The sequence below is a fragment of the Dasypus novemcinctus genome, chromosome 8 (assembly GCF_030445035.2).
Source record: "Dasypus novemcinctus isolate mDasNov1 chromosome 8, mDasNov1.1.hap2, whole genome shotgun sequence".
Taxonomy (NCBI): Eukaryota; Metazoa; Chordata; class Mammalia; order Cingulata; family Dasypodidae; genus Dasypus; species Dasypus novemcinctus.
Window position 1 is genome coordinate 126,712,239 of NC_080680.1, and position 26,262 is coordinate 126,738,500.

The 26,262-nt window shown below is 58.2% G+C and overlaps 2 protein-coding genes across 31 annotated transcripts in view; both read left to right on the forward strand.

The window, feature by feature from the left end:
• SEC16A (SEC16 homolog A, endoplasmic reticulum export factor) overlaps positions 1–2,105 on the forward strand; it is a 45,569-nt gene extending 43,464 nt beyond the window's left edge. For all 30 annotated transcript variants that reach the window (XM_058302700.2, XM_058302699.2, XM_058302710.2 and 27 more), the window contains one exon: positions 409–2,105. In XM_058302700.2, coding sequence (XP_058158683.1) covers positions 409–444 — 36 coding nt within the window. In that variant the 3' untranslated portion in view covers positions 445–2,105. The remainder of the gene's footprint in view (positions 1–408) is intronic.
• A 314-nt stretch (positions 2,106–2,419) lies between these two features.
• INPP5E (inositol polyphosphate-5-phosphatase E) lies at positions 2,420–25,806 on the forward strand. Its single transcript, XM_058302729.2, is given in 13 exon segments — positions 2,420–2,486; positions 3,057–4,110; positions 18,671–18,794; positions 20,502–20,602; positions 22,082–22,206; positions 22,559–22,594; positions 22,597–22,677; positions 23,862–23,969; positions 24,163–24,236; positions 24,238–24,325; positions 24,417–24,532; positions 25,038–25,174; positions 25,531–25,806. Coding segments are annotated over 12 exon segments (1,923 nt in total). The 5' UTR covers positions 2,420–2,486; positions 3,057–3,310; the 3' UTR covers positions 25,664–25,806.
• Positions 25,807–26,262: the final 456 nt, after the last annotated feature.

Below are 26,262 nucleotides of genomic sequence, written 5' to 3' on the forward strand. Positions count from 1 at the left end.
ACTGAGTGCTGGTTTTTCTCCTTTCCCATTACCTTTGTCTTGTGGCATATGCCTTTGAAACCATTCTTTCCTCGCTTCTGTCAGCTTTGAGACAAGCTCCCTCCAGGGCCGTTGGACCCTCAGCTGGGTGCAGCTCTGGAGCACGAGTGCTGGCCTGGGGCTGGCTGCTGCCCTGGCCACCAGCAACACTGCCAAGTTGGCCTGACGCAGTAAGACGGCCCATTGTCTCTGAGCTCTCAGGACACTGCAGGCGGTGCCTGGGCTTCGTTCTGGTGTCGGTTATCGTGGGCTTTTGGGACCCAGAACACACCAAGTGCCCGTTTGTCTCTGTGCGGTGGTCTTGTTTGTTCCTGGTGGCCTGCCCTCAGGGCAGTGAACATAGGCTCAGTGCTGTCCATTTTGTTTCAGGCCTCGAGGACGGGGAGGACTGGCCAGAGGAAGTAACCAGCCTTGAACCAGCGCATTCCCTGTTCCAGAGTCGCATTTAGAACCCTGAAATTTGTTTTCTCCACCAAGAATTCGGACTGACTGCCTGTGAGCTCTCTTCTGCCCCAAAATTGACAGCATTAATTTGAAGCTGATTGGATTTTCCCATTCCCTCCTCACCACCTATCTTGATGAATTACTGCCACATGAATTCCACCAGTCCTTTACAACGCTCAGTGGAAAGAGTGGGTCTTTTGCGTGAAAGAATGACTAAGAATGTTACATTTTTGACCCTTCCAGCGGGATTTAAGGAGGTCCATTCTTAGTACCACCTGAAGGCCACGTCAACTGAAGCTGGGAGTGTTTTTGCCCAGGAGAGAAGAACTTCCAGTAACTGGGGATCTCCAGACCTGACTGTGAATTACTTCCACCCTTCCTCTAAGTTGCACGCAAAGGGTGCCTCTTTGGCTTGGGGAGTGGAAGCACCCCCCTGGGCCAGAGGCCCTCCCTCACCCTGGATGGAGGAGTTACGGTGCTTACACTCTGTCCCGCATCTTAACAGCAGCACAAGGTGTATTTGTGCAGGTGGTCAGGTTTGGAAGGACTCCCAGTTGCTGACGAGCTCTTCTCCCCTGCAACAAAGACAGTTGCAGCTTTGCTGAATTTTCTGGGCCGACTGAGGACCCTCAGGTGGTTTCGTGCCACCAAAAGGACTGGCTTTGCCACCCACAAAGGGCAGTCCAGGCACCCAGAAGTCACGGCACACTTTATGATCCACAGTGACTGGCAGGCTCAGACTCGAGGACCACAGCTGACCCAGAGTGATCGCCCGGTGTTAACCTGGGACGGTAACCCTTCCAGTGTGGGGTCTGTTTAGTGTGTAAGTAGTCTGGTTAGTTTCACTGTGCGGATTGACTTTCGCAAAATAGCCGATGCCATCCTCCCTTGAGGGATTTCTTGTGCAGACCCAAGCACTGGCCTTCTCTCGCCTGGTTTATAGCATCGAAGGAGCTGGTAATATCTTGAAGAGACTAGATTAAAATGATTCGACAGACCCTCTGGAATCTAATACTTCTGCCCTTAAGTAGCTACCAGCCAGGTTACACTGTAAGGCAGATCTCCTTGTACTGGACTTGAAAAGCTTTAGGGCTTTGTTTACTGTTCTTAAAACGGTTCACGTTCTTGTTAAATCTAAAGAGAGTGAAGAAAAGACAAGACTTAAATATTTTAAAATCAGTAGGTCATAATTTCTGTAGGTTCTTCTGGGGGAACAAACAGCTGTTTGGTATTTTAAATTTAAATGTAGAATTATATAAATGAGGAACTAGCACAGATCCTTCCCGTTTTCTGGCTCGCTGGGCCACCCGGGCAAGGCCCGCGGTTTGTTCACAGAGCTGCACAGAGCTGTACGGTGGGCTCCTTTGTTCTTGTCTCCTTTGAGAAGGCCAGTCCTGGTTGCACGGGGCAGTCTGCAGTGGCTGAGGCACCCCCTCGCCCGCCGCCTTGCAACTTCTGGACCTGCAGGGGTCCAGGCACCCTGGGCTTGCCCCCGCCAGCCCTGATGATTGTGTAGACTGCCAACAACTTTGATTCAAGAAGCTCCAGGGTGGGAGCTGCTATTTTTCCTAAGTGCAAATTGTTACACTGCAAATTGTTAAATAAACTATTTTGCACTCTCAGGTCCTTTCACCTTGGACTTCCTTTTTATTGGAGATAGCTACCAGGTGGGCGGCCTGGAGCCCAGCATTGCTGGCTCCCTGTGGGTGGTGGGCACCTGGGAAGCCCCTGGATTCGCCGCCTCGCCGGCCTTGGCTCGCTCCCTCAGCAGGGCCCTCGGCGTAGAGTCGCTTCCAGGCGGAGGGTGTAGGGGAGGCCCCTGGCGCTGGGGAATGCGACCCCACCTCGGCTCCCTCCCGGGGTGGGGCGCGCGGTCCTCCGGCCGCCAGGGGCGCTGCGGGCCGGCCGGAGCCGGGGGCCGCTGCCCGCCCGAGCGCGCGTTGCCAGGGAGCGGCGAGCGCGGGGCACCGGGCCGGCGGCCGGACACGCGGGCGTGCCCGGAGGTAGGGAGCCCCGTGTCGGCGCAGGGCCGGGGCCGGGCGGCCAAGGGCGGGGCCCGGGGAGCGGGCTCTGGGCGCGGGCTGCGGGGCCCGGGGCGGGGCCGGGCGCGGGGTCGGGGCCGCCGGGTGATGCGCGCGGCCGGGTGTGCGGGCCGAGCCCCCGCCCCCGCGCAGGTCGTTACCCCGGGAGCGGCGTGGCGGGAGCCCGCGGGCGCGGGGCCGGGCCGGGCTCGTGGCGTCCTCCACGCGGGCCTCGGTCGCCAGCCACAGCCGGGAACCTCAGTGACCGAGAGGGCCGAGGTTGGCTCAAGGTCGCCCAGCCCCGAGCGAGGGATGGTGGTGGGCGCGCAGGTGAGCGGAGGGCGGGCCCGCGCGGGGGAGGGTGGCCCGGCCCCTGGGCGCTGGCCACCCGCCCCTCCCCGGAGCCGGAGCCCCGCCTGCCGACGGCCAGCCCCGCCTCCTGCCCGCGGGGCGGCGGCCGCAGCGCCCCTTCCTGCCCGGCCTCCGCGGCCGCCCGGCCTTCTCGTCGGCGGGCAGCGCCCGGCGCATCTCGCAGCTCGGTTTTCCCATCAGGTGCGTGTGGGCGACTCGGCGACTCCAGGGCTCCCCGCCATGCAGCACCTGACCCCAGCCTCTTCGGGCCGGCGCTGGCTGGAAGGAGAGCCACTGCGGCTGCGGGCCGCCTCCCGCGTGCTGCCCGCGGGGCACTCTGCCCCCGCCTGGCTCAGGCCGATGGTCAGTGGAGCCGGTGCCCCAGGGAGGAGGCCTCTGGCGGCCAGGCCAGGCTGTCCCTGGCTGTGAGGGCGGCGCAGCAGGCCCGCGGGACCATGCCGTCCAAGGCCTTGCTCGGGCAGCAGCCCGCCCCCTGCGAAGGTGCAATGCACAAGGCACAGCCTCCGGACCCCGCGGCCGGCATCCCCGGCCCCGCGCCCACCGCCCAAGATCGGGGCCCCGAGAGAGGCCCTGTGCTCCCTTTCAGCTCCCTGGCCAAAGTCGGCCCGGACGACGCTCCATCAACGGCCACACCCATCACCCCCAAGCCCCCGGCCAGGCCCCGCCTGCAGCGGGCGCTGTCCCTTGACGAGAAGGGCTGGCGGAGAAGGCGTTTCCGAACCAGTCAGGAGGACCTGGCTGCCCGGGCTGGGGCCAGCCCCTCCAGGGGCTCCCTGCAGGACGAGGCCCCTGGGCCCCCCACCCCCAGCCAGGCCCGGCCCGGCCTCCGCAGCTCCCTGCAGGAGCTCCCGCAGCCCCGCAGCAGCGCCTCTGGCAGTGCGGGAGCAAGCCCCCCGTGCTGGGCCGACTGCCTCTCGGGGATGGCGGGCGGCTCCCTGGACCGCCTGCACAGAGAGGTGGCCTCCGTGGGGAGCATGTCCAGGCTGGCCGGCAGGCCGCACCCACTGCCTGCCACGGGCCTGGACGTCGCCGCCGACTCCCTGCGGACGGCAAGCAAGGTGGACGCGGAGCACGCCGAGTTCCCGCACCGCGTGCAGACCCGGCTGGTGCGTGCCCACAGCAGCCTGGGCCCCGGCCGGCCCCGCAGCCCCCTGGCTGGCGACGACTGCTCCCTGCGCTCGGCCAGGTCCTTCAGCCTGCTGGCGCCCCTGCGCGCCCGGGACGTCCGGAGCAGGTAGGACCTGGGGGGTGGCCCCCGGTTTTGGCTTTAGCGTTGAGGGGCAAGGTGCACAGGGACCACGTGAATATTCTTTCATAAAAAGTTGTGTTCAGATGCATGATTGTGGAGAAGGAAGCGTGTCTTTTCAGCTCCCAGCACCGTCCTGTGTTGGCCAGCCAGGGCAGTGCTGGGTCAAAGGCCCAGAACTCTGCTGGCTTTATAGAGGGGATTTATTTGGGGTAGAAGCTTAAGTCACAAGGCCCTAAAGAGTCCACCTCAAGGTACCATAAGAGGTACTTCTCCCCAAAGTCATTTTGGCCATGTGTTGAAGCAAGATGGCAGGAGACGTCTGCGAGGGCTCAGCCTTTCTCTTCCTCTTAAGGCCCCGTGGTCCCACCTTCTTCCGATCTCAGCTGTAGGCTGGCATAAGGCTTGTTTTTTCCCCGGGGGCACTCCTCTCTTGGCTCGGCTGCACTGCTCTGTGTACAAGGCCAGCTGTAGACCATCAGGCTCATCTGTCTCTCTTCCTGGGGCCCCTGCGGTGTCTGTGGAGCCCGTCTCTCTTCCTCGTGTTCTTCTCTGACGGTCTACTTTCGGGTGAGAGGCTGTTTTGTCAGCCTGAGGGGGCTGGGACTCAACGCTGAGTCATACTCTAACAACGTGGTTGAATCAGAGCCCTAATCTTAACAAGGTAATCAGACATCTCAGCTGAATCTAATACAATCAAAGGCGAGCACACCCAGAGGAACAGACCAGTTTACAAACGTAATCAAAATCTCTTTTTGAAATTCATAAATAATCTCAAATTCCCACACGTGGTTTCTGGCATGTTCCATGTCTCTCCAGAACTTTCCCTCTATTTCGGTACCATTTACGAGCAGGATGTATGTATAGAAGTAAAGACTCAACCTGTTCTGGGCATATACAGAGATCATGTTCTACACAGTTTTCTTGCTTTGTCTTGCTTTGTCAGTCTCTATAAATCTGGTACCTACGTCTTTTTCTTTTTCCCTCCTTCCTTTTTTTTTTATTGTGGTAAACTATACACGATAAAACTCACCTCAGCCATTTTTTTTTTTGTCTTTATTTTTTTAATATTACATTAAAAAAATACGAGGTCCCTATATACCTCCCACCCCTGTCACCCCACTCCTACCCCCATAGCAACATTCTCCCCCATCATCATGAAACATTCATTGCATTTGGTGAATACTTCTGAGCACTGCTGCACCTCATGGTCAATGGTCCACATTATAGCCCACACTCTCCCACGTTCCATCCAGTGGGCCATGGGAGGACATACAATGTCCAGTAACTGTCCCTGCAACATCACCCAGGACAACTTCAAGTCCCAAAAATGCCTCCACATCTCATCTCTTCATCCCATTCCCCACACCCAGCAGCCACCATGGCCACTTTATCCACACCAATGCCACATTTTCTTCGATTACTAATCACAATAGTTCACGAATAGATTATCAGTAAGTCCACCCTAATCCATATGCTATTCCTCCATTCTGTGGACCTTGGAATGGTTGTGTCCACTCCACATCTATGTCAAGAAGGGGCTTAGATTCCACATGGATGCTGGATGCAATCCTCCTGCTTTCAGTTGTAGGCACTCTTGGTTCCCTGGTGTGGTGGTTGACCTTCTTCAACTCCATGTTAGCTGAGTGGGGTAAGTCCAATAAACCAGAGTGTAGGAGCTGAAGTCTGTTGAGGCTCAGGGCCTGGCTATCATATGGTCAGTCCAGAGATTCAGATCCCCTGGGTATATATTAAACCCCAGCACCAACTACAATTCTGGTAAAAGTAACAGGAGAGGCTTGTGAAAAAAGATCACATCTGAGTCCAGCCCCATCACAAAGAAACACAAGCTCCAAAGAAGGGCCAACTGACATGGCACTGAACTCCATCTGCCATAACCATAGAGCCTGTGGGTCTCTGTAGCCCTCAGAAGAACCAATACCCGGGGTTGTATCTACTTTATCTGACTCTGGGACTCTACTGAGGTGTGCATAAGGGCAACCCCTCTGATAACCTCCCAGCTCTTTTTTGGAGACTCATAGCCATATAAACTCATTTGTCCTTTTCATTTCCCCCTTGATTCAGGTCAAAAAGTGTTTTTAACTCCTGGTATTATATGTAGACTGAGATATTCTGCTGGTCCGAGTTGACCCTTTTATTCAAGGTCATTTTCTAGTTACATCATCAGCTGGTACTTGGTAGTAGTCCCTCAGCGCCAGGGAGGCTCATCCCCCGGAGTCATGTCCCACGCTGGGGGGAAGGCAACACATTTACATGCTGAGTTTGGCTTCGAAACTGGCCACATTTGAGCAACATGGAGGCTATCAGGAGGTAACTCTTAGGCACCCTGTAGCTCTAGGCCTTGTTCTTATTTCAGGTGCACAGGCTCACAAGCATAGTCGTTAGTATCAAGGGCTCATTGTTGGACCTTCATTCTTTTTTGGTCTTTGCCATTGCACTTGGGGGATTGTTGCTGTTCCTTTAGGGACTGTGGTAGAGTGCCCCTGGCTAGGAACTCAGCACTCCCTCAGTTGTTGTTTTTAATTGTAGCTACTATGAAAATATCCAAACATTTTTATGTACCCTGGATATATGCCCTGTAAAACTCCTGCCAACCATGTGTCCCCTGTCATTAACATCCCACACCAGTATTCCTCTGCTGCCATTGTTGAACCTCTCTGTGATCCAAAACTTCTTCAAAAGTGAAGCCCAATATATTTCCAGGTTCCCTTAATAGTAAAATGGAACATAGCGATGAGTTTAAAGGTTAGATATAGAATACTTATTAATTTGGAAAAATTACGGTAAAAGTAAATTGGGGTATCAAAAAATTGTCTACATCCTATCTTTTTCTTTTCTTTTTTCTAATTATTAAGCTTATCTTCACAAGAGTTTTAGATCATAGTAATTCATATATACAATATACAGTACTCCTACATATCCAACATAAAACCTTTTCCCTTCCACAGCAATAATCTTTGTACATATTCATACTATATTTACTGAAACTGATGTACAGATATTGAGACAATAGCTTTCAAATAAGGTAACATTTGTGTTTACATTGTGGTTTATATTTTAGACTAAACAATTTTCTAAATTTTTAGTTATGTTATGTTTTACATTATGATTTACATTTTAGCCTATCAGCCCCTATATATTTTTGGTGTGATTTTACATGTCTTATATCCATCCTTGCATACTCTTGTGGAACACTTCTGTTGCCCACACAGTTACATTGGTTCCATCTGTTCAATACCTCTTTCCCCCTCCCCTTAGGGCCCACAGTGATAGTCTTCATTGCTTGAAGGGCCATGTTCAGAGATACTTGCAACAGTGTTGAGAGCTTGACATGCTCAACTGCCATAATGCACTGGGAGCCACCATTTCTCTTGAGAGATACAATTCCCTCTATTTAAGGGCATCAGTCCTCCCCAGGATGTGGGTATACCTTCACTCTCATTATATGGGTCTCCATCCAATGATATAACCCACTGTGGCAAAATGAGCATTCACATATTCCCTAGGAGTATGTCCTGCATCAGATTATCCCCTTTAAGCATCTTAAACAGGTAACTTTCCTTATTATATTTTTGAAAAGGTTTTCTCAGCATTATACTCTCAACCAAATACCTGACAATCTCCTGTTCATATGTTGCTCCACCCTCCCCCCAATTTCTTGGGCAATATTACCCATCCTCCCATCCCTAGCCCCCCTCAAGCCCGCAAAGCCCCACCCAAAGGTAACTTATTTAGGCCTGTCTCTCAGGAATCACGCAGGCGCCTCTAGTAGGGGCACAGAATCGTGTCTCAAAAGGGGTCCTCAGGCCCCTTCAGACGACCCGCAGACAGGAGGTAGAGGAGACGCCTTAGCCCAGCGTTGCTGCTGCAGTCGCCGTTTCTAGACGTTCCGTTGGTTCCAGAGCAGCAGGCTGCAAACTTGTTCTGTGGAGCCACGTAGCTGGCTGCTTCTGCCTTGTGAGCTGTCGGCGTCTGGCACCTGTCTGGCACCTGTCCCCGCTGCCCTGGGAGGGAACCTGGCCTCAGGCGACACCCAAACAAAAGGGCGTCGCTGTTGGCCAATGAAACCTTTTTTAGGGACACTGAAATTTGATTTTTACCTACTTTCCGTGTCTTAAATTAGTACTCTTTTTCATTCCCCTCTGTATTAGGGTTCTCTAGGGAAACAATCAACAAGAGAGATCTGTCAACAGTATGTGATTCTGTAAGAGTCTCTCACGCAGCCGTGGGGATGCACAAGTCCAGGTTCCGCAGGCAGGTGCAACCAGGGGCTGCACTGAAAGTCCAGTGAAGGTTCTTGACGAGTTCTGGGTGATATTGGCTGTCCAAAGTTGAGCTGGGAACTTCTCTCTCGACGCTGGAATCACTTCGCCTTCTAGGGCAGTCAGCTGATTGGATAGAGCATCACTCACTGCTGGTGGCCAGCTCCCTGGTTGATGTCACTGTAACCAGCGATTATGGTTTACCACTGCAGTAAAGTCAGTGGTGACTCAAGTCCATAAACGCCCTTGTATTACAGTCGGCCCAGAGCGTGCTGGACCAACTGGGCATAATTACCTGGCTGAGTTGACACAATAGCCTGACCATCACACACCCCAAGCCCTTTAAAAGTAAAAAAAAAACCCATTCTTAGCTCATGTGCTGTCCACAGCCAGGTGGCAGGCCTGGGGGTGATTGCTCACTGACCCCTCTTCTAGAATGACACTTGGTTTTGAAGTGCACATAGTGGAAAAAATTAAAAAAACTAACAAAATAACAAAAAAGAAAAAGGAAAAAAAGAAAAAGCGAATAAGATTAAAAAAATTTAATTAAAATAAAAAATAAAAGAAGTGCACGTAGGGCAGGGCAGAGAGCCTTCTAGCACCAATTCCGAGAGCAAGCCCCGATTGCAAGGTCTGTTGCCTGGATGTTTAGTTTCCTGGCCGCCAAAGCAAATGCTGCGCGTTGGGTTTGCAGGAACGGTGGAAATGTGTCGGCTCCCAGTTCTGAGGCTGGACAAGTCCGACGATGCTTTCTCCCAGGGACGATGGCCTCGGGGGGCTGGCTGCCGGCGAGCCTTGGTCCTTGGCGTTTTCGTCGCCCAGCTGCGCACGTGGCGGCCTCCCCCTCCCTGGCAGAGGTCCATTGCCTTCAGCGTCTCGCTGCGCGGGGCTCGCTCTCCCAATTCCACTCGGCTCACGAAGGACTCCAGTCACAGGGTCAAGACCCTCCGGGCCGCCCTGGGCCGCATCTTAGCGGTCACCCCGGAGGCCTCCCTCTCCACGGGCACGGGCCAGGACGGGGTGGGCTTCAGGACGCGTTCGGTCCTGGGGCACACGCAGTTTCAAGCCGCCACGCCTGGCTGATGGCTTGGAAGAACTCTTGCTCCGCGACTGGAAATAGCCCGTGCCGCTCTGTGCTGCCTTCCACGGGGTCCTCTGGGCAGTTGCTGTGTAAACTGACCGCAGCGCTCTCCAGCTTGGAGACCCTGGCTCATCCCGTGAGGCAGCGGTGGAGGGCAGCCGCGTCCCACTGCCGCTGGCACTCTCGAGGCGGTGGAGGGCAGGCACGTCCCACCGCCGCGGGCACCGGAGCTGGCACTCTCCAGGCAGTGGTGGTGGGCAGCCACGTCCCACCACTGCGAGCACGGGAGCTGGCACTCTCCCGCTGGCCTGTGTTCGCTTGTTCTGCATCTTGGCTTGTGAAGAACTTCTTGTGTGACTTCCTAAGAACTTGCCGGAATTTTCACTGGGGAGCCATAGCTCACGTGGCATTCAAAGGAATACAGCCTCTTTATTTGGAAGATGAAGGACCAAAATGGAAAGAAAAGAGTCTGTCAGAGGTTTGGAAAACTTACTCGGGGGGTTCCAGAAACTGATGTCAGGTACACTCCGTCCCCTCCCCTCCCGGCCTCTGTAAAGTGACGGGGATATAAGAATAAAAGCACCCAAGCCTGTGTTGACTGCGAGGTGACCTGTCCCCATGGCCCTCGGGGAAACGCACGTCGACGCCACAGCGAGGAAGCGCCTCCTTCCCACCAGGATATCTCTTACTAGAAAGTCAGCCGTGGACAGGTGTCAGCGAGGCTGCGGGGCGGTGGAGCGCTGTGCAACGCTGGGGGCTGGCTCACTGCAAAGTTCAACCTCGAGTTACGGGTGACCCAGCAAGTCCCCTCCTAGGTGGAGCCCCAAGAACGGAAAGCAGGGACACGGACAGATACTGGGCATTACCCACATGAGCCAAAACGTAGGCACAGCCTGCGTGTCAGTTAACAGATGAGCGGAGAAGCAAATGTCCATCCCTCCAGCCGTAGGAAGGAGGGGCGTCCAGCTTCGCGCTGCGGCACTGACGTACCTTGGAGACGACGCGTCGGGAGAACGAAGCCAGACACCAAAGGGCAAACGTGGAGGGTGCCGCTCAAGAACCATCTAGAAGCAGCAAGTGGGTAGAGACAGGAGGAGGCGGGGGGCCACTGCAGGGGGTGTGAGGAAGGGGCAGTCGGTGCAGGAGGTAGAGAGTGTTTCAGAATGGTCGAAATGCTTAAGTAAAACTACCTGTAAAAAGAAAAGCTCCCAGCCCGCCCTCTCCGGGAAGCCCAGCGTGGCCTGGTCACTCTCATTTGTCCGGTGAGCACTTGCTGAGCCCCGACTGCATGCCAGGCCCGTGCCAGGCCCCACGTGGGTCCAGGAGAGGCGAGGAGACCTGCCTTGGCCCCCAGGTGTCACAGCCCCGTGGGAAGGGGCCTGAGCGCAGGAGTGTTCAGAACGGGCCCGGCTTGGCCGAAGGTGGAAGGAGCTGAGAGGACGTCGTGGACAAGGCCATGTTCACGGACACTCGTAGATGCGGTAAAGCCACCCTGGAAGGACGGGGGCCCGCGCGCCAGGAGAAAGGACGCCTGAACGCTGAGGGGCGGCCAGCGGTGGGCTGCCAGGGCTGGCTTAGAACAGGCCTGTGGCGGCGCGTCTCCTGACCCCAGGCGGGCTTCCTGCTGGGTGGGGGGCCGCCTACCCCAGGCGCGCTTCCTGGTTGTCCCCACGGCCCTGCGCTGGGCTTCGTACGGTGTTAGCAGTTGGGGAAGCTGGGTGAAGGGTGACATGGACACAGGAATTCGCCGTACTCTCAATTTTTAAAATGGTTGTAAAACGTACATAACATAAAAGTCATTTTTTAGCCTTTTAAGCGAACAATTCTTGGACGTGAATCGCATTGGTAATACGTGCACCAAAACTCACTCCCATTTGGCAGCTGCTCCCATCCCGCCTCACCGCTGGCGGCGACGCGGCGGCCTCCTCTGTGAACTCGCTTCCCCGGGGCCCCTCACGGGGCAGGAGCACGCGGCAGCCCTCCCCCTGGCCTGGCGCGTTTCACTTGGCGCGATGTCGTCGAGGTCCGTCACGTCATAGCGCGTGCCATCCCCTGCGGCGTGCCATCCCCTGCGGCGTCCCCTGCGGCATCCCCTGCGGCGTGCCGTCCCCTGCAGCGTGCCCCGCTGAGTGCCGTCCCCTGCGGCATGCCGTCCCCTGCGGCGTCCCCTGCGGCATCCCCTGCGGCGTGCTGGCGTCCCCTGTGGCGCGCCATCCCCTGCGGCATCCCCTGCGGCGTGCCGTCCCCTGCAGCGTACCCCGCTGAGTGCCGTCCCCTGCGGCGTGCCGTCCCCTGCAGCGTACCCCGCTGAGTGCCGTCCCCTGCGGCATGCCGTCCCCTGCGGTGTCCCCTGCAGCATGCAGCCCGCCTTTGGCTTCTCCCTTCATCTGTCCAGGACACTTGGGTTGCTCTCTTCCTCCGCTCTTGGGAATAACGCCACAAGGAGCCCTGCTGTGCCGACAGCGTCTGCGTCGTGGCTCGCGGCGCCGGGTGGGGGGGTGTGCTCCGAGGCCTGAGATTCCAGGTCCATAGAGTGGTTCTGCTCCTGCCCTTGTGAGGAACCACCAAACTCTTTTCCACAGAGGCTGCACCATTTTACATTCTCACCAGCAAGGCACAAGGGTTCTTAATTCTCCACGTCCTTGTCAACACTTGTTATTTTCAGTTTTTTAAATAATAGCCATCCCAGTGACTGGTATCTCATTGTAGTTTTAATTTGCATTTCTCTAATGGCTAATGATGTTGAGGGTCTTTTCATGTGCTTATTGGTGATTTCATACCTTCTTTGGTGAAGTGTCTATTCAAATTCTTGGCTCATTTTGGTTTTGTTTTTCTTGTTCCTTTTTTTTTTCTCTGCTTATTTTTTGGCCCATTTTAAAAACTGAGTTGTTTTTTGCTGTGTTGAAGAGTTCTTCTGAATATTAAGCCCTTATCAGAGATAGAGTTTCCAAATATTTTCTCTCATCCTGATTCAGTTCAGTTGTCTTTTTACTTTCTTGATATTGTCCTTTTTTTTTTAGGATGCACCAGGAACCGAACCTGGGATCTCGCATTTGGGAAGGAGGCACCCAATTACTTGAGCTACCTCCGCTCCCTGCCTGCTGTGTTTCCCACTGTGTCTCCTTGTTGCGTCATCACTTTTTTGCATTGTTACCTTGTTGTGTTGTCATCTTGTTGCATCAGCTCACCATGCCAGCCCGTTGCGTCTGCTCACTGTCTTGCTTGTTGTCTTTGGGAGGCACTGGGAACCGAACCTGGGACCTCCCATGTGGTAGGCGGGCTCCCAAGGGCCTGAGCCACATCCACAGCCCTTGATAACCTCCTTTCATGCACAAAAGTTTTTCATTTTGATGTTCATTTTATCTTTTTTCTTTTGTTGCAAAAATCTAAAAATCCATTGCCTATACAAGGTCCTGAAGATATTTTGTGTAGTATTGTAAAAGTTTTCTATCAGCTCCCATATTCAGGTTATTGATCCATTTTGAATTAATTTCTGTATATGGTGAGAGGTTGGGGTCCACCCTCATTCTTTTTTGCATATGGATTTCAAGTTGTCCCAGCACCATTTGTTGAGGAGACTCTTCTTTCCTCAGTGGGTGGACTTGGCATCCTTGTCGAAAATCAGTTGGCCATTAGATGCGTGGAATTTTCTCAGTCCTATTCCATTAATCTGCATATCTAGCCTTATGCTGGGACCACACTGTTTTAATCACTGTGGCTTTGTAATAAGTTGGGTTTTTTTTTTTGCTTGTGGTCTGCTAGTTGTTTTTGTTCATTGCCTGCTCATTTTCTGTTTGTTTTCTTTAGGAGGCACTGGAGATCCAAACTTGGGCCTCCCATGTGTGAGGCAGGCACTCAACTGCTTGAGCCACATCCACTCCCTGTAATAAGTTTTGAAGTCAGAAAGCATGAGTCTTCCAATTTCATACTTCTTCAAGATTGTTTTATATGGGAACCTTTTATATTTTTTAATGGAACATTTTGTGTGATCTATGTATCTTCAAAAAAAAAAAAAGATTGTTTTGGGGAAGCAGATGTGGCTCAAGCAGTTGGGTGTTCACTTACCACTCGGGAGGACCTGTGTTCGGTTCCCAGTGCCTCCGAGAGAAGATGAGCAAGACAACGAGCTGGCACAGCGAGCTGGTGCAACAAGGTGACACAACGAGGAAACACAATGAGAGACACAACAAGCGGGAGCAGAGGCGGCTCAAGCCCGTGGGCGCGTCACTCCCACATGGGAGGCCCTGGGTTTGGCTCCTGGCGCCTCCTAGAAAGATGAGGGGACACAGAGCAACAGCAAGTGCAAACCACAGTGCGGAGAGAAAGAAATGTTTTTAACAACTTAAAAAAATTGTTTTGGGAAGCAGATGAGGCTCAAGCGATCGGGCTCCCGTCTGCCATATAGGGGGTCCAGGTTCGATGCCCAGGGCCTCCTGGTGAGGGCGAGCCGGCCCGCACGGAGTGCTGCCCACGTGGAGCGCTGACTCAGCCAGATGGCTCAACAGAAGAGACACAGAGGAGAGACAATGAGAGCCGCAGCAACCAGGGGGCTGAGGTGGCACAAGAGACTGAGTGCCTCTCCCACTCCAGAGACGCAGAGGAGAGACAATGAGAGACGCGGCAGACCAGGGGGCTGAGGTGGCGCAAGAGACTGAGCGCCTCTCCCACTCCAGAGACGCAGAGGAGAGACAATGAGAGACGCGGCAGACCAGGGGGCTGAGGTGGCGCAAGAGACTGAGCGCCTCTCCCACTCCAGAGACGCAGAGGAGAGGCAATGAGAGACGCAGCAGACCAGGGGGCTGAGGTGGCGCAAGAGACTGAGCGCCTCTCCCACTCCAGAGACACAGAGGAGAGACAATGAGAGACGCGGCAGACCAGGGGGCTGAGGTGGCGCAAGAGACTGAGCGCCTCTCCCACTCCAGAGACGCAGAGGAGAGGCAATGAGAGACGCAGCAGACCAGGGGGCTGAGGTGGCGCAAGAGACTGAGCGCCTCTCCCACTCCAGAGACGCAGAGGAGAGACAATGAGAGCCGCAGCAACCAGGGGGCTGAGGTGGCACAAGAGACTGAGCGCCTCTCCCACTCCAGAGACGCAGAGGAGAGACAATGAGAGACGCAGCAACCAGGGGGCTGAGGTGGCACAAGAGACTGAGCGCCTCTCCCACTCCAGAGACGCAGAGGAGAGACAATGAGAGACGCGGCAGACCAGGGGGCTGAGGTGGCACAAGAGACTGAGCGCCTCTCCCACTCCAGAGACGCAGAGGAGAGACAATGAGAGCCGCAGCAGACCAGGGGGCTGAGGTGGCGCAAGAGACTGAGCGCCTCTCCCACTCCAGAGGGTCCCAGGATCGGTTCCCGGAGCCGCCTAATGAGAAGACAAGCAGAAAAACACACAGCAAATGGACACAGAGAGCAGGCAATGGAGGGAGGGGGAGAATAAATGAATCTTTTAAAAAATTGTTTTGGTTATTCAGGGACCTTTCCTGTTCCATATGAATTTGAGGATCAACATTTTCCATTTCTGTTAAAGGAAAAAAACCCTGCTAGAATTTTGATAGAGATGACATTGAATTTGTGGATCACATTAGGCAGTAGTGACATCTTAACAGTATTAAGTCTTCTAATCCATAATCATGTAATTTCTGTCCATTTATTTAGGTCTTTAATTTCTCTTAGCAATGTTTTATAGTTTTCTACATACAAGTCTTTCTCTTCTTTGGTTAAATTTATTCCTAGGTATTTTTTTCTTTTATGCTATTATAAATGGAATTGTTTCTTTGATTTCCTTTCCATATTTTTTTTTTTAAGTATATAAAGTGTTTATTTTTAATACAGGTTTTGAAATATTGGAAAGCAGTATATTTACTAACTTGGTACCTTTTGCCTTGTAAGAGAGCTTCTAAAGTTATTTTCATAAGTAATAAAATGGGATAGTAACCTAATAATTTGACTTATAGAAACCCCTCAATTTGACCCACTCCATTCTACAGAGTTGGTGCTCAAGATGCCAGGATGTTGAATCTGTTTTCTTCACTTTTATTTTCAGTATTAGCACTTGTACAGAAATGGCATACTATATTTATCTGTTGTCCTCAAATTTTTTTTTTAATATTTATTTATTATTATTATTTTTTAATTACATTAAAAAAAATATATGAGGTCCCATTCAACCCCACCGCCCCCGCCCCCCACTCCCCCCACAGCAACACTCTCTCCCATCATCGTGATACATCCATTGCACCTGGTAAGTTCATCTCTGAGCATCACTGCACCCCATAGTCAATGGTCCACATCATAGCCCAGACTCTCTCACGTTCCATCCAGTGGGCCCTGGGGGGATCTACAGTGTCCCGTAATTGTCCGTGAAGCACTATCCAGGACAACTCCACGTCCCGAAAACGCCTCCACATCTCATCTCTTCCTCCCGTTCCCCACACCCAGCAGCCCCCATGGCTACCGTTCCCACACCCATTCCACATTTCCTCTGTGGACATTGGATTGGTTGTGTCCATTGCACACCTATGTCAAGTGAGGGCTTAGATTCCACATGGGTACTGGATGCACTCTTCCCGCTTCTAGTTGTAGACACTCTAGGCTCCATGTTGTGGTGGTTGACCTTCTTCAACTCCATGTTAGCTGAGTGGAGTAAGTCCAATAAGTCAAAGTGTAGGAGCTGTCCTTTCCATATTGTTCATTACTGGTGTATAGAAACCCAACTGACTCCTCCATGTTTATCTTGTATCCTGCTACTGTGCTTAATTTGTTTATTAATTCTTGTAACTTTCTACAAGATTCTTTGGAAACCTTGGATTCTTCAGGATTTTCTATAAATATGGTTGTGTCATCTGAGAAGAGGGATAATTTGATTTCTTCCTTTCCAATCTGGTTGCCTTTTCTTTCTTTCTCTTGCCTAATTTCTCTGGCTGGAACTTTCAGTACAATGTTGAGTAACAGTGGTGGCAATGGACATCTTGTCCTGTTTCAGATCTTAGGGGAAAAGCTTTCAGTCTTCTGTTGTAGATGATATTTGCTGTGGATTTTTCACATATGCTCTTTATCATGGTTAGAAAGTTCTCTTCCTAACCTGAGTGTTTTTATTGTGAAAGGATGTAGGATTTTGTCAAATGCCTTTTCTGCATCAAATGAAATGATCCTGTGTGCTTTTTTACTTCACTGTATTACTGTGGTGTTTTATGGTGATTGATTTTCTTATGTTGAACCATCCTTGAATTCCTGATATAACTCCCACTTGGTCATGGTGTATAATCCTTTTAATATACCATTGGACTCAGTTTGCCAGTATTATCTTGAGGATTTTAGCATCCATAATCATAAGGGATATTGGTCTGTAATTTTCTTTTCTTGTACTGTCATTATCTGGCCTTTTTTTTTTTTTAAGATTTATTTATTTCTCTCCCCTTCCCCCTGTTGTCTGCTCTCTGTGTCCATTTGCTGTGTGTTCTGCGTCCACTTGCATTATCAGGTGGCACTGGGAAACTGTCTCTTTTTGTTGCATCATCTTGCTGCGTCAGCTCTCCATGTGTGTGGCGGCTCTCCTTGCAGGGCGCACTCCTTGTGCATGGGGCACCCCTACACAGGGGCACCCCTGCCTGGCATGGCACTCCTTGCACAGCAACACTGCGCATGGGCCAGCTCACCACATGGTTCAGGAGGCCCTGGGTATTGAACCCTGGACCCTCCATATGGTAGGTGGATGCTCTATCACTTGAGCCACATCCACTTCCCTCTCTGCCTTTTAATAGGGAGTTTTAACCCATTAACATTTAAAGTAGTAACTGAGAAGGAAGGCTTGATTTCTGCGATTTAACTCTTGGTTTTCTGTACGTCTATTTGTTCCATTACTGCCTTTTTTGTTTTGAATTGCCTTTTTGTAGTACACCGTTTTTTTGTGTGTTTTTTTAATAATCTTTTTTTTTTTTAATCTAAGTTTTTATTTATTTATTTATTTATTTATTTATTTATTTATTTATTTCGACCCCGGTTGTCTGTTCTCTGTGTCTATTTGCTGCGTCGTCTTTGTCTGCTTCTGTTGTCGTCAGCGGCACGGGAATCTGTGTTTCTTTTCATTGCGTCATCTTGCTGTGTCAGCTCTCCCTGTGTGCAGCGCCATTCCTGGGCAGGCTGCACTTTCTTTCACGCTGGGCGGCTCTCCTTACAGGGTGCATTCCTTGCGCGTGGGGCTCCCCTTTGCGGGGGACACTCCTGTGTGTCATGGCACTCCTTGCGCGCATCAGCGCTGCGCATGGGCCAGCTCCACACGGGTCAAGGAAGCCCGGAGTTTGAACCACGGACCTCCCAGCGGACCTCCCAGGTGGTAGATGGACGCCCTAACCACTGGGCCAAGTCCGCCGCCTTGTGCACCATTTTGATTCACTTCTTCACCTTCCCAAGTTCATACAGCCATCACCACTGTTTACTCCTGAACCTTTTTATCGCCCTGAGCAGAAACCCCAAGCCCACTGGCAGCTGCTTTCCCCCAGCCCCCTCCTCCCGTCCCCGGAAAGCAGCAGTCTACTTCCTGTCTAGCATTTGCCCAAGCCCGAACATTCCAAATCGATGGAATCATACGTCTGTGGCCTTTGGTGCCTGGCTCCCGTCACTCGGGGTCTTGTTTCCCAGGGCCCGCTCGACTCCGCCCCGCGGCTGAGTCACACCCCGTAGGCGTCGGCGTAGGCGTCTTTCTCGGGGTGTGTGGACACCCCTCTGCATCTCCCTGGGTCTCCCCGGGGCCTTGCCCCCGTAAGAGGTTCCAGCGACACAGGCCACAGTGTCGCCTTCTCTCCCAGTTGAGAAGAGTGACTTCACGTTGGGGTTTCTAGAACCGTGAACAGAGCTTGTTTTCCGAGCAGTGGCTCCAATCTTTGAAGCTACAGGATCCATATCTAGAAAGTTGAGGCGCAGGGAGCAAGATGCCCCTGGCCGTGAGCGGTCAGCTTCCCAGCTAGGCATCTCGTGCCTTGGGACAGACTGACCGAACCCGCCAGTGTCATGCCCTGACAGGGTGTCCCTGCCGCTGGCCCCTCCCCACCCAGACCCTGGCCCTGGGCCCTGGGGCTTGTTCTTTAAGGAAGACCCCCACCCCCCCCGGCGGGAGCATTGGATTCCTGGGCTCTCCGGCCTGCGCTCCAGCCTGCGCTCCTGCGCCGTGTCCCCCCTCTTCGCAGGAGCTACCTGGAAGGGAGCCTCCTGGCGAGCGGAGCCTTGCTGGGGGCGGACGAGCTGGCCCGCTACTTCCCCGACCGGAACGTGGCCATCTTCGTGGCCACCTGGAACATGCAGGGCCAGAAGGTAAGAGACCCAGGCTCGGTGCCCTCCGTCAGCCCCAGGCCCGCCCGTCACCCCCACGCCGCGGCCGCCGCAGCCCTGCCTGGCCGAGCACACGCCTGCCCCCCGCCCACCTCCCCTGCGCTGGCTCCTCCCAACCCAGCCGGCCCGTGCCTGTTGGCGTGCGTCCCATGGCAGCTCGGGAGCGCCACCTGCCCCCCCACCGGGCCTCAGGGCGCCCTCCTGGTGGAATGACAGGGGCGCCGCTCTTGGCGGGGGGCCCTCTCGCGGCGGGGGACTGGCCTGGCCTTTTGCCCTCACGCATGGGGGCCGGGGGAAGCCCCCCGGCCGGGGGTCCCCCGCGTGCGTTTGTCGGAGGCACCGGCTTCCGCGGAACCTGTTCCGGACACTGTTCATGTGCCCTTGAACTTACTCCCGGGGCCGCCCCCAGATCTTCTCTGGCCAGTCTGGGCAGGGAAGGTCCGCGTGGGGACGGGCGCGCTGGGCTGCTGTAGGGGGCTGGGCGCGGGGTGCTCTCCACCTGGACTGGAAAGGGGCGGGCACGCGGGGCCTCCGCCCCTCCCCAAAGTTCTGGTTTCTGTGGAGAGCTGGGGCTGGGCTTTTTCCAGAAGCTCGGTGGCCTGGTACAGCCGGGATTGCGACGCTGGCGGGGTCGCGGCGGTCTTGCCGGTCGCAGGAGTTGACGCGGGAACGCGGCAGGCTGGGGCCTGTCCTCCTGCGGAGACTCCAGGCACTGGTGCAGCGCCCACGAGGGCTCTGACGCCCGGGGGAAGGAGGGTGGTCGGGGTACCAGCCTGGGGTGGGGCAGCAGGGTCGGCACCGCAGCCCAAGGGGGCAGAGAATCAAATGAGAGGAAGGTGTGCAGGGCCCCGTCCATCCAGAGGACGCTCTGTCCTGGCATGTGGCGGCCACTCCAGCAGGGCTGATGGCAGGAGGGATGCAGGCGGGGCCCCCCGCCCCGTCGAGAGGGTGTCCCCGAATCCCACAGCACTCTGCACGGCCTGGCCTGGACGCAGCCAAAGGAGGCCGGTGGGCACGTAGTGGGCTGGCTGGAGGAGGGAGGGGCGCAGGGGGCTGCACGGGGGGGTTTGGGGGGGCCGGTCCTGGGCACGGCAGGTGGCAGGGGCGGCCTTGAGGCAGGCTGGGAGGCAAGCCTCGCCCAGGCTGAGTTCAGAGAAAGAGACGGGCTGGGGGCACTCCCGGCCGGGCGCCCCTCGGGTGGACAGGGCTTCCTTGGCCAAATGCGGCCTGTTCGGCACAGGAACCACCGTGTTGAACGCGAAAAGAAGGGACCAGTGCACACGGCGACCTGGGTGAGGCTTGAGGACTGTGTGTGGCATGAAAGAAGCCAGGCAAAAAAGGACGGGCAGGAACCGTGCACGACGTCCCCGATACAGAATACACAGAGCGACAGAAAGTAGAGGGGACGCGGGCGCGGGCGGAGATGGAAACGCCGTGGCGAGAGCTGGTGGCGAGAGCTGGTGGCGAGGCCGGCGCGACGCCGGGAGCGAAGCGACGCTGAAATGCCGCACTGCGGACGCGCCGCCAGGGGGAGCGGGCTCCCGTGCAGACCACCGCCCTCCCCGGCCATCTGAGGAACGGCGCCTGCTGCCCCGCGGGAAGCCTGGCCTGGGGTCTGAGCCGCCAGGGCGGGTGAGCGCCCCCACACCCGCGTCCGTGCCACTCTGCCCAGCACCCCTGTCCCCGCAGGAGCTCCCCCCAAACCTGGACGAGTTGCTGCTGCCCGCCGAGGCCGACTTCGCGCAGGACATGTACGTGGTCGGAGTCCAGGAGGGCTGCTCGACAGGTAGGCCGGCTGCGGGCCCCGCCGGCGCCCTGTGTGCCCAGTCCCGACACTGGCCTCCGTCCAAGCGTGCGGCGAGCTGCAGGCTGGCCCTGCGACAGCGGCCGGAGAAACCTTGCAAGTTCGCTGGTCCTCTCCCAGAGGGTTTTAAATAAATGATAGACCTGAAACCCTGGGCGGTCAACGGGTGATTTAAGAGCCTCCAGGCAGCAAAGAGCGACCTCTAGTTTGTCGTTAGAAGCCACCGTGCCTCCCCAGGACACTGGCCCTGATTCCCACATGGCACCGCTGACCCGTCCTGGGTCCACAGCAGGTGCTGCCCCCCGCCTGCGCGCTGCAGCCTGCCCCTCGGGCCTGAGTGTGGGGTGCCTCTGGGGCCCCGGCCAGTGCTCCGAGGTACCTCCGAGAGCTCCCACCTGCCGCCTGCTGCACAGGTCCTGGGGGTCTGGCCAGAGCAGGGGACCCAGCCGAGCCAGGCCCAGGGACAAGGTGCTGCCCCTGGAAGGGCCAGGCGTGGGCTGCCCCCCAGTGCACTCCCCTCCACCATCTCCCTGTGTCTGTGTCCTGGGGTGGGGGTGGGTGCTGCAGGGAATCTGCTCCAGCCGGCTGTCACGAGAACCTTTTCAAGTAGGCGGGCGTCAGCCTGCCACCCACTTGGAGCTGCCGCTGTGACTGAGCACAGGTTTCTGGCAGCCACCTGGCCTGGCAGGCTGTCCACTCATACCCCAGCAGTGCCCCCGTGGGCTCGCCTGCACCCCTGGGCTCGCCCGCACCCTGTGGGCTGCCCTGCACCCCTGGGCTCGCCCGCACCCTGTGGGCTCCCCTGCACCCCTGGGCTCGCCCACACCCTGTGGGCTCCCCTGCACCCCTGGGCTCGCCCGCACCCTGTGGGCTCCCCTGCACCCCTGGGCTCGCCCGCACCCTGTGGGCTCCCCTGCACCCCTGGGCTTCCCTGCACCCTGTGGGCTCCCCTGCACCCCTGGGCTTCCCTGCACCCCCATGGGCTCCCCGGCACCCCTGGGCTCGCCTGCACCCTGTGGGCTCCCCGGCACCCCTGGGCTCGCCTGCACCCTGTGGGCTGCCCTGTACCTCTGTGGGCTGCCCTGCACCCCTGGGCTCCCCTGCACCCCTGGGCTTCCCTGCACCCCCATGGGCTCCCCGGCACCCCTGGGCTCGCCTGCACCCTGTGGGCTGCCCTGTACCTCTGTGGGCTGCCCTGCACCCCTGGGCTCCCCTGCACCCCTGGGCTTCCCTGCACCCCCATGGGCTCCCCGGCACCCCTGGGCTCGCCTGCACCCTGTGGGCTCCCCTGCACCCCTGGGCTCGCCTGCACCCTTGGGCTTGCCTGCACCCCGTGGGTCACCTGCACCCCATGGGCTCCCCTGCACCCCGTGGCTCCCCTGCACCCCCGTGAGCTCCTCCCCCGTGCCTCCGAGGGCTCTCTGGGGTCAGCCCCCTCCCCAGGCTGGCTCTGCTGCCCCCGCAGGCGGGAGTGGGAGACGCGCCTGCAGGAGACGCTGGGCCCCCACTACGTCATGCTGCACGCGGCGGCGCACGGCGTGCTCTACCTGTCCGTGTTCATCCGCCGAGACCTCATCTGGTTCTGCTCAGGTGGGCGGGGCCGCGGGGCGGGACCTGTGCGGGTGGGGCCTGCGGGAAGAGGTGGGGCCGGTGGGTGTGGCCTGCAGGAGGGCGGGGCCTGTGGGAGGGGTGTGGCCTGCTGGAGGGTGGGGGCCTGGGGAGGGTGTGGCCTGCGGGAGGGCGGGGCCTGCTGGAGGGCGGGGCCTGCTGGGGATGGGGCCTGTGGGAGGGGTGTGGCCTGTGGGAGGGCGGGGCCTGTGGGAGGGGTGTGGCCTGTGGGAGGGCGGGGCCTGTGGGAGGGGTGTGGCCTGCGGGAGGGCGGGGCCTGCTGGAGGGGTGTGGCCTGCGGGCCGAGGCGGGGCTGCAGCCTGGCGTCCTGCAGAGGTGGAGAGCTCCACGGTGACCACGCGCATCGTGTCCACATCAAGACGAAGGGCGCCCTGGGCGTCAGCTTCACCTTCTTCGGCACCTCCTTCCTCTTCATCACGTCCCACTTCACCTGTAAGTGGCTGCCCCGTGGCACCCGGGGCTCCTGAGCGCCCAGGCCCTGCCGCGCCCCGCGCTGGGCGGCCCCAAGGACAGCAGGGGCGCGTGCACAGCTGCGGGGGGGCGGGGTGCGCACCTTTCGACCACGTGGGTTCCAGAAGGGGGGGGTCGGTTAAAGGCGGGACACCGGGTCGCCCGAGCGCACTGCGGCTGCGTGCTGCGGCCCTGCCTCCAAGCCCGGCTGGACGCAGCTGGGGACAGCGGGGAGCTCACGCGCCTCCGGCCGGGCGACTGGCGACGGCTAACAGCCCGCGCGTGGTCAGGCGCCCAGGAGGTTCGTAGAAGGCCCTGCATGTGTGGGCTCAGGAAGGGGCCGAGCCAGCCGTCCAGCAGGAGGGACGCCCACGGCGCCGCCACGCGGGTGGAAGGCGGCAGCACCCACGGCACGGCAGCCGTCACGAGGGCACGGCAGGCGCACGGCTGTGCCATGAGCAACTCTTCCAGCTTTTCTCTGTGTTGGGACAGTTTCATAATAAGTTGAAAAAGGAAAAAAAGCTGCAGGAGGCCCCCTCCCGGCCCTGGGCACCTCCGTGTCTAAAGGCCAGGGCTGCCTAGCAGCTCGCCCTGCCCGTCTCCTGGGGCTCAGCAGGGTGGCAGGCCTGCGGGGATGGTGGGGGCCAGTGGGGAGCAGGAGGACTTATGGGGGGCAGCGGGGGACCTGCGGGGGTGGTGGGGGGCAGGAGGCCTATGGAGGGCAGCGGGGGGCCTGCGGGGGAGGCGGGGGGCTGGCAGGAGGCCTATGGGGGGCAGGGGGGCCTGCAGGGGAGGCGGGGGGCTGGCAGGAGGCCTATGGGGGGCAGGGGGGCCTGCGAGGGAGGCAGGGGGCTGGCAGGAGGCCTATGGGGGGCGGCGGGGGGCCTGTGGGGGTGGTGGGAGGCAGGGGGCGGCAGAGGGCCGACGGGGGCGGCTGGGGGCACCCAGGGGCCTATGGGGGGCCAGCAGGGGGCAGGGGGCCTGCAGGGGCGGCAGGGGCCACAGGGGTGGTGAGGGGCGGCGGGCCTGTGGGGGCAGGAGGGGGCAGGGGGCCTGCGGGGGCGGGCCTTCCCTCCTGCAGCGACGCCTCAGGGCCACGTGGAGGGCACCGGGTGAAGCACCGGCCGAGTCCCAGGGCCCCATCAGTGTGGCGTTTGCGTCCCCAGCTGGGGACGGGAAGGTGGCGGAGCGGCTGCTGGACTACGCCAAGACCATCCAGGCCCTGGGCCTGCCGCGGACTGTGCCCGACACCAACCCCTACCACTCCAGCCCGGGTGAGCGCCGCTGCCCGGCAGAGCCCGCCTCGTCCCCTTGGGGGCGCCGCCTTCTCCGGGCGGGGGGAGAACAGGTCCAGCACTTGGGGACCGGGGGCAGAAAAGCCGGGAGGCCACCGGGCAGCCGAGGGGCCGCCTCGCTAGCCGTCAGGCGCAGCGGCCGGGGCTGACGCGCTTTCCCGCCGTGCCGCAGCCGACGTCACCACCCGCTTCGACGAGGTCTTCTGGTTTGGCGACTTCAACTTCCGCCTGAGCGGCGGGCGGGCGGGCCGTGGAGGCCATCTTGAAGCAGGGCCTGGAGAGGAGCGTGTCGGCCCTCCTGGCCCACGACCAGCTGACCAGGGAGATGAGGAAGGGTGAGCACCCCGGGGCGGGGGGGGGGGCCAGGGGGGCGGGGCGGGGCCTGAGCTCGGGGCCTGGTCTGAGGCGCATCCCTGCCCACCACAGGGTCCATCTTCAAGGGCTTCCGGGAGCCGGACATCCACTTCCTGCCCTCGTACAAATTCGACCTTGGGAAGGACACGTACGACAGCACGTCCAAGCAGAGGACGCCCTCCTACACGGTAGGTGCACCTGCTTAGACGCTCGCCCCACCCCTGCCCCACCGTTGCCGGCTCTCTACAGGGGCACCCCTCCCGGGCCCTGCCCAGCAGCTGCCAGCCGGGGCACCCCCGAGCAGCAGGACTGGGGGCTCGGCCCAGGGGTCGCTCTCTGAGTCTGGCTGATAAGGGGACCCCTCCTTGCCCCCGCCGCCCTCTGGGGGCCCACGGCACCTGCTCGCCGCACTCGTGACCCGCACCCCACCTTTCCTTGCTCCCTCTGCCAGGCGCCCGGGACTTGGCCCGCGCGGCCCTGGACTCCACGCCTGGTGGAGAGCTGGGAGGCCTTCCCGGGGGGCGCAGGGCTGGGGGAGTCTGGGGTCGCCTAAACGGGGCGTTAGGAGGGAGGCGCACGTCCCGTCCACTCACCTGGACAGTGCCCGAGGGCCTGACCCACAGTTTATGACGGGCTGTGCGTGTGGGGAAGGGACGAGTAAACGGCCCCCTGTTGTGGCTCCTTCCCCCGAAGGACCGGGTCATGTACCGGAGCCGCCACCAGGACGACATCTGCCCGGTCAAGTACTCATCCTGTCCTGGGATCAGGACCTCGGACCACCGCCCAGTCTACGGCCTGTTCCGGGTCAAAGTGAGGCCCGGGAGAGACAAGTCAGTACCTGCGCGCAGCCGCACTTGGGGTCCTGGGGCGGCGCAGGGTGGGGTCCCCTGGTGGTACAGCCCTGGCCCGAGCGCTGGCAGCCCCCAGGAGGGGTCCAGTGGCCCTTCGGCTCTGGGCGCGTAGGCCTGTCCTTGGGCTCACCTGAGAGCAGTGAGGGCCGAGGTGGGTGTCCCCAGTGTGGCCCGCCCACCTCCTCCGGGTCGGCGTGGAGCACCCAGAGCAGCGGGACAGTGGCTGGGCTCTAGGAGCAGCGTTGAGGGCCAGAGGCCTCGAACGTCCCCGGCAGCCACCGCCTCCTCCCTGGGACGGGCAAGCCCGCCCCTGCTGACAGGCTCTTCCCTTGCAGCATCCCGCTGGCGGCCGGCAAGTTTGACCGAGAGCTGTACTTAGTAGGAATTAAGAGACGGATTTCGAGAGAGATTCAGCGACAGCAGGCTCTGAAGACCCAGAACTCCAGCGCCATCTGTACAGTGTCTTGAGGAAGTTTCCAGACGAGGACCGCGACCCAGAAACAAGCTTGCAGGGGTGCACCCCGAGGAGCCTGTGCCCCAGGAGGGAGGCGCCCGAGAAGGGCTTGCCTTCCCCCAACCAGATAAGCCCGAACTCGCCGGCAGGTCCTCAGGCTCCCGTGGGCGGCGGCTGCTGGGCCAGGTCCGCTCCAGGACAGGGGTCTCTGTTAGGGTCGCCGTGAGCAGCCAGTAGCAGAGGTCCCGACTTCTGCCACCGAGCCCCTACATTTTCCCGTGCCCCCTGGCGTTTCCAGGCACAGCAGTGCTGCCAGCCCCGACGGTCCAGGTTCGTGACCCCAGCCGCCCTCTCCTGAGCCTGCGGGCTGCACAGTGCCTAGGGGCGGCCAGCTCCGGGGCTTGGAGCCCCCAGACCAAAGCTGGGGCCAGACGGGCAGCAGGGACGGAGCCCGGCTGCACCCCAGGATGGGCTAGTGCCCGTGGCCTTGGGGGTGCGGCCCCTTTCCCCCCCAACCCCCTTGGGGGAAGCATGCCGTGGTTTTCGTGCTTTCAGACCACTAACATTGTGTCACAGCAGCCACGGGAGATACTAACGCGAGTCCCATTCCTGG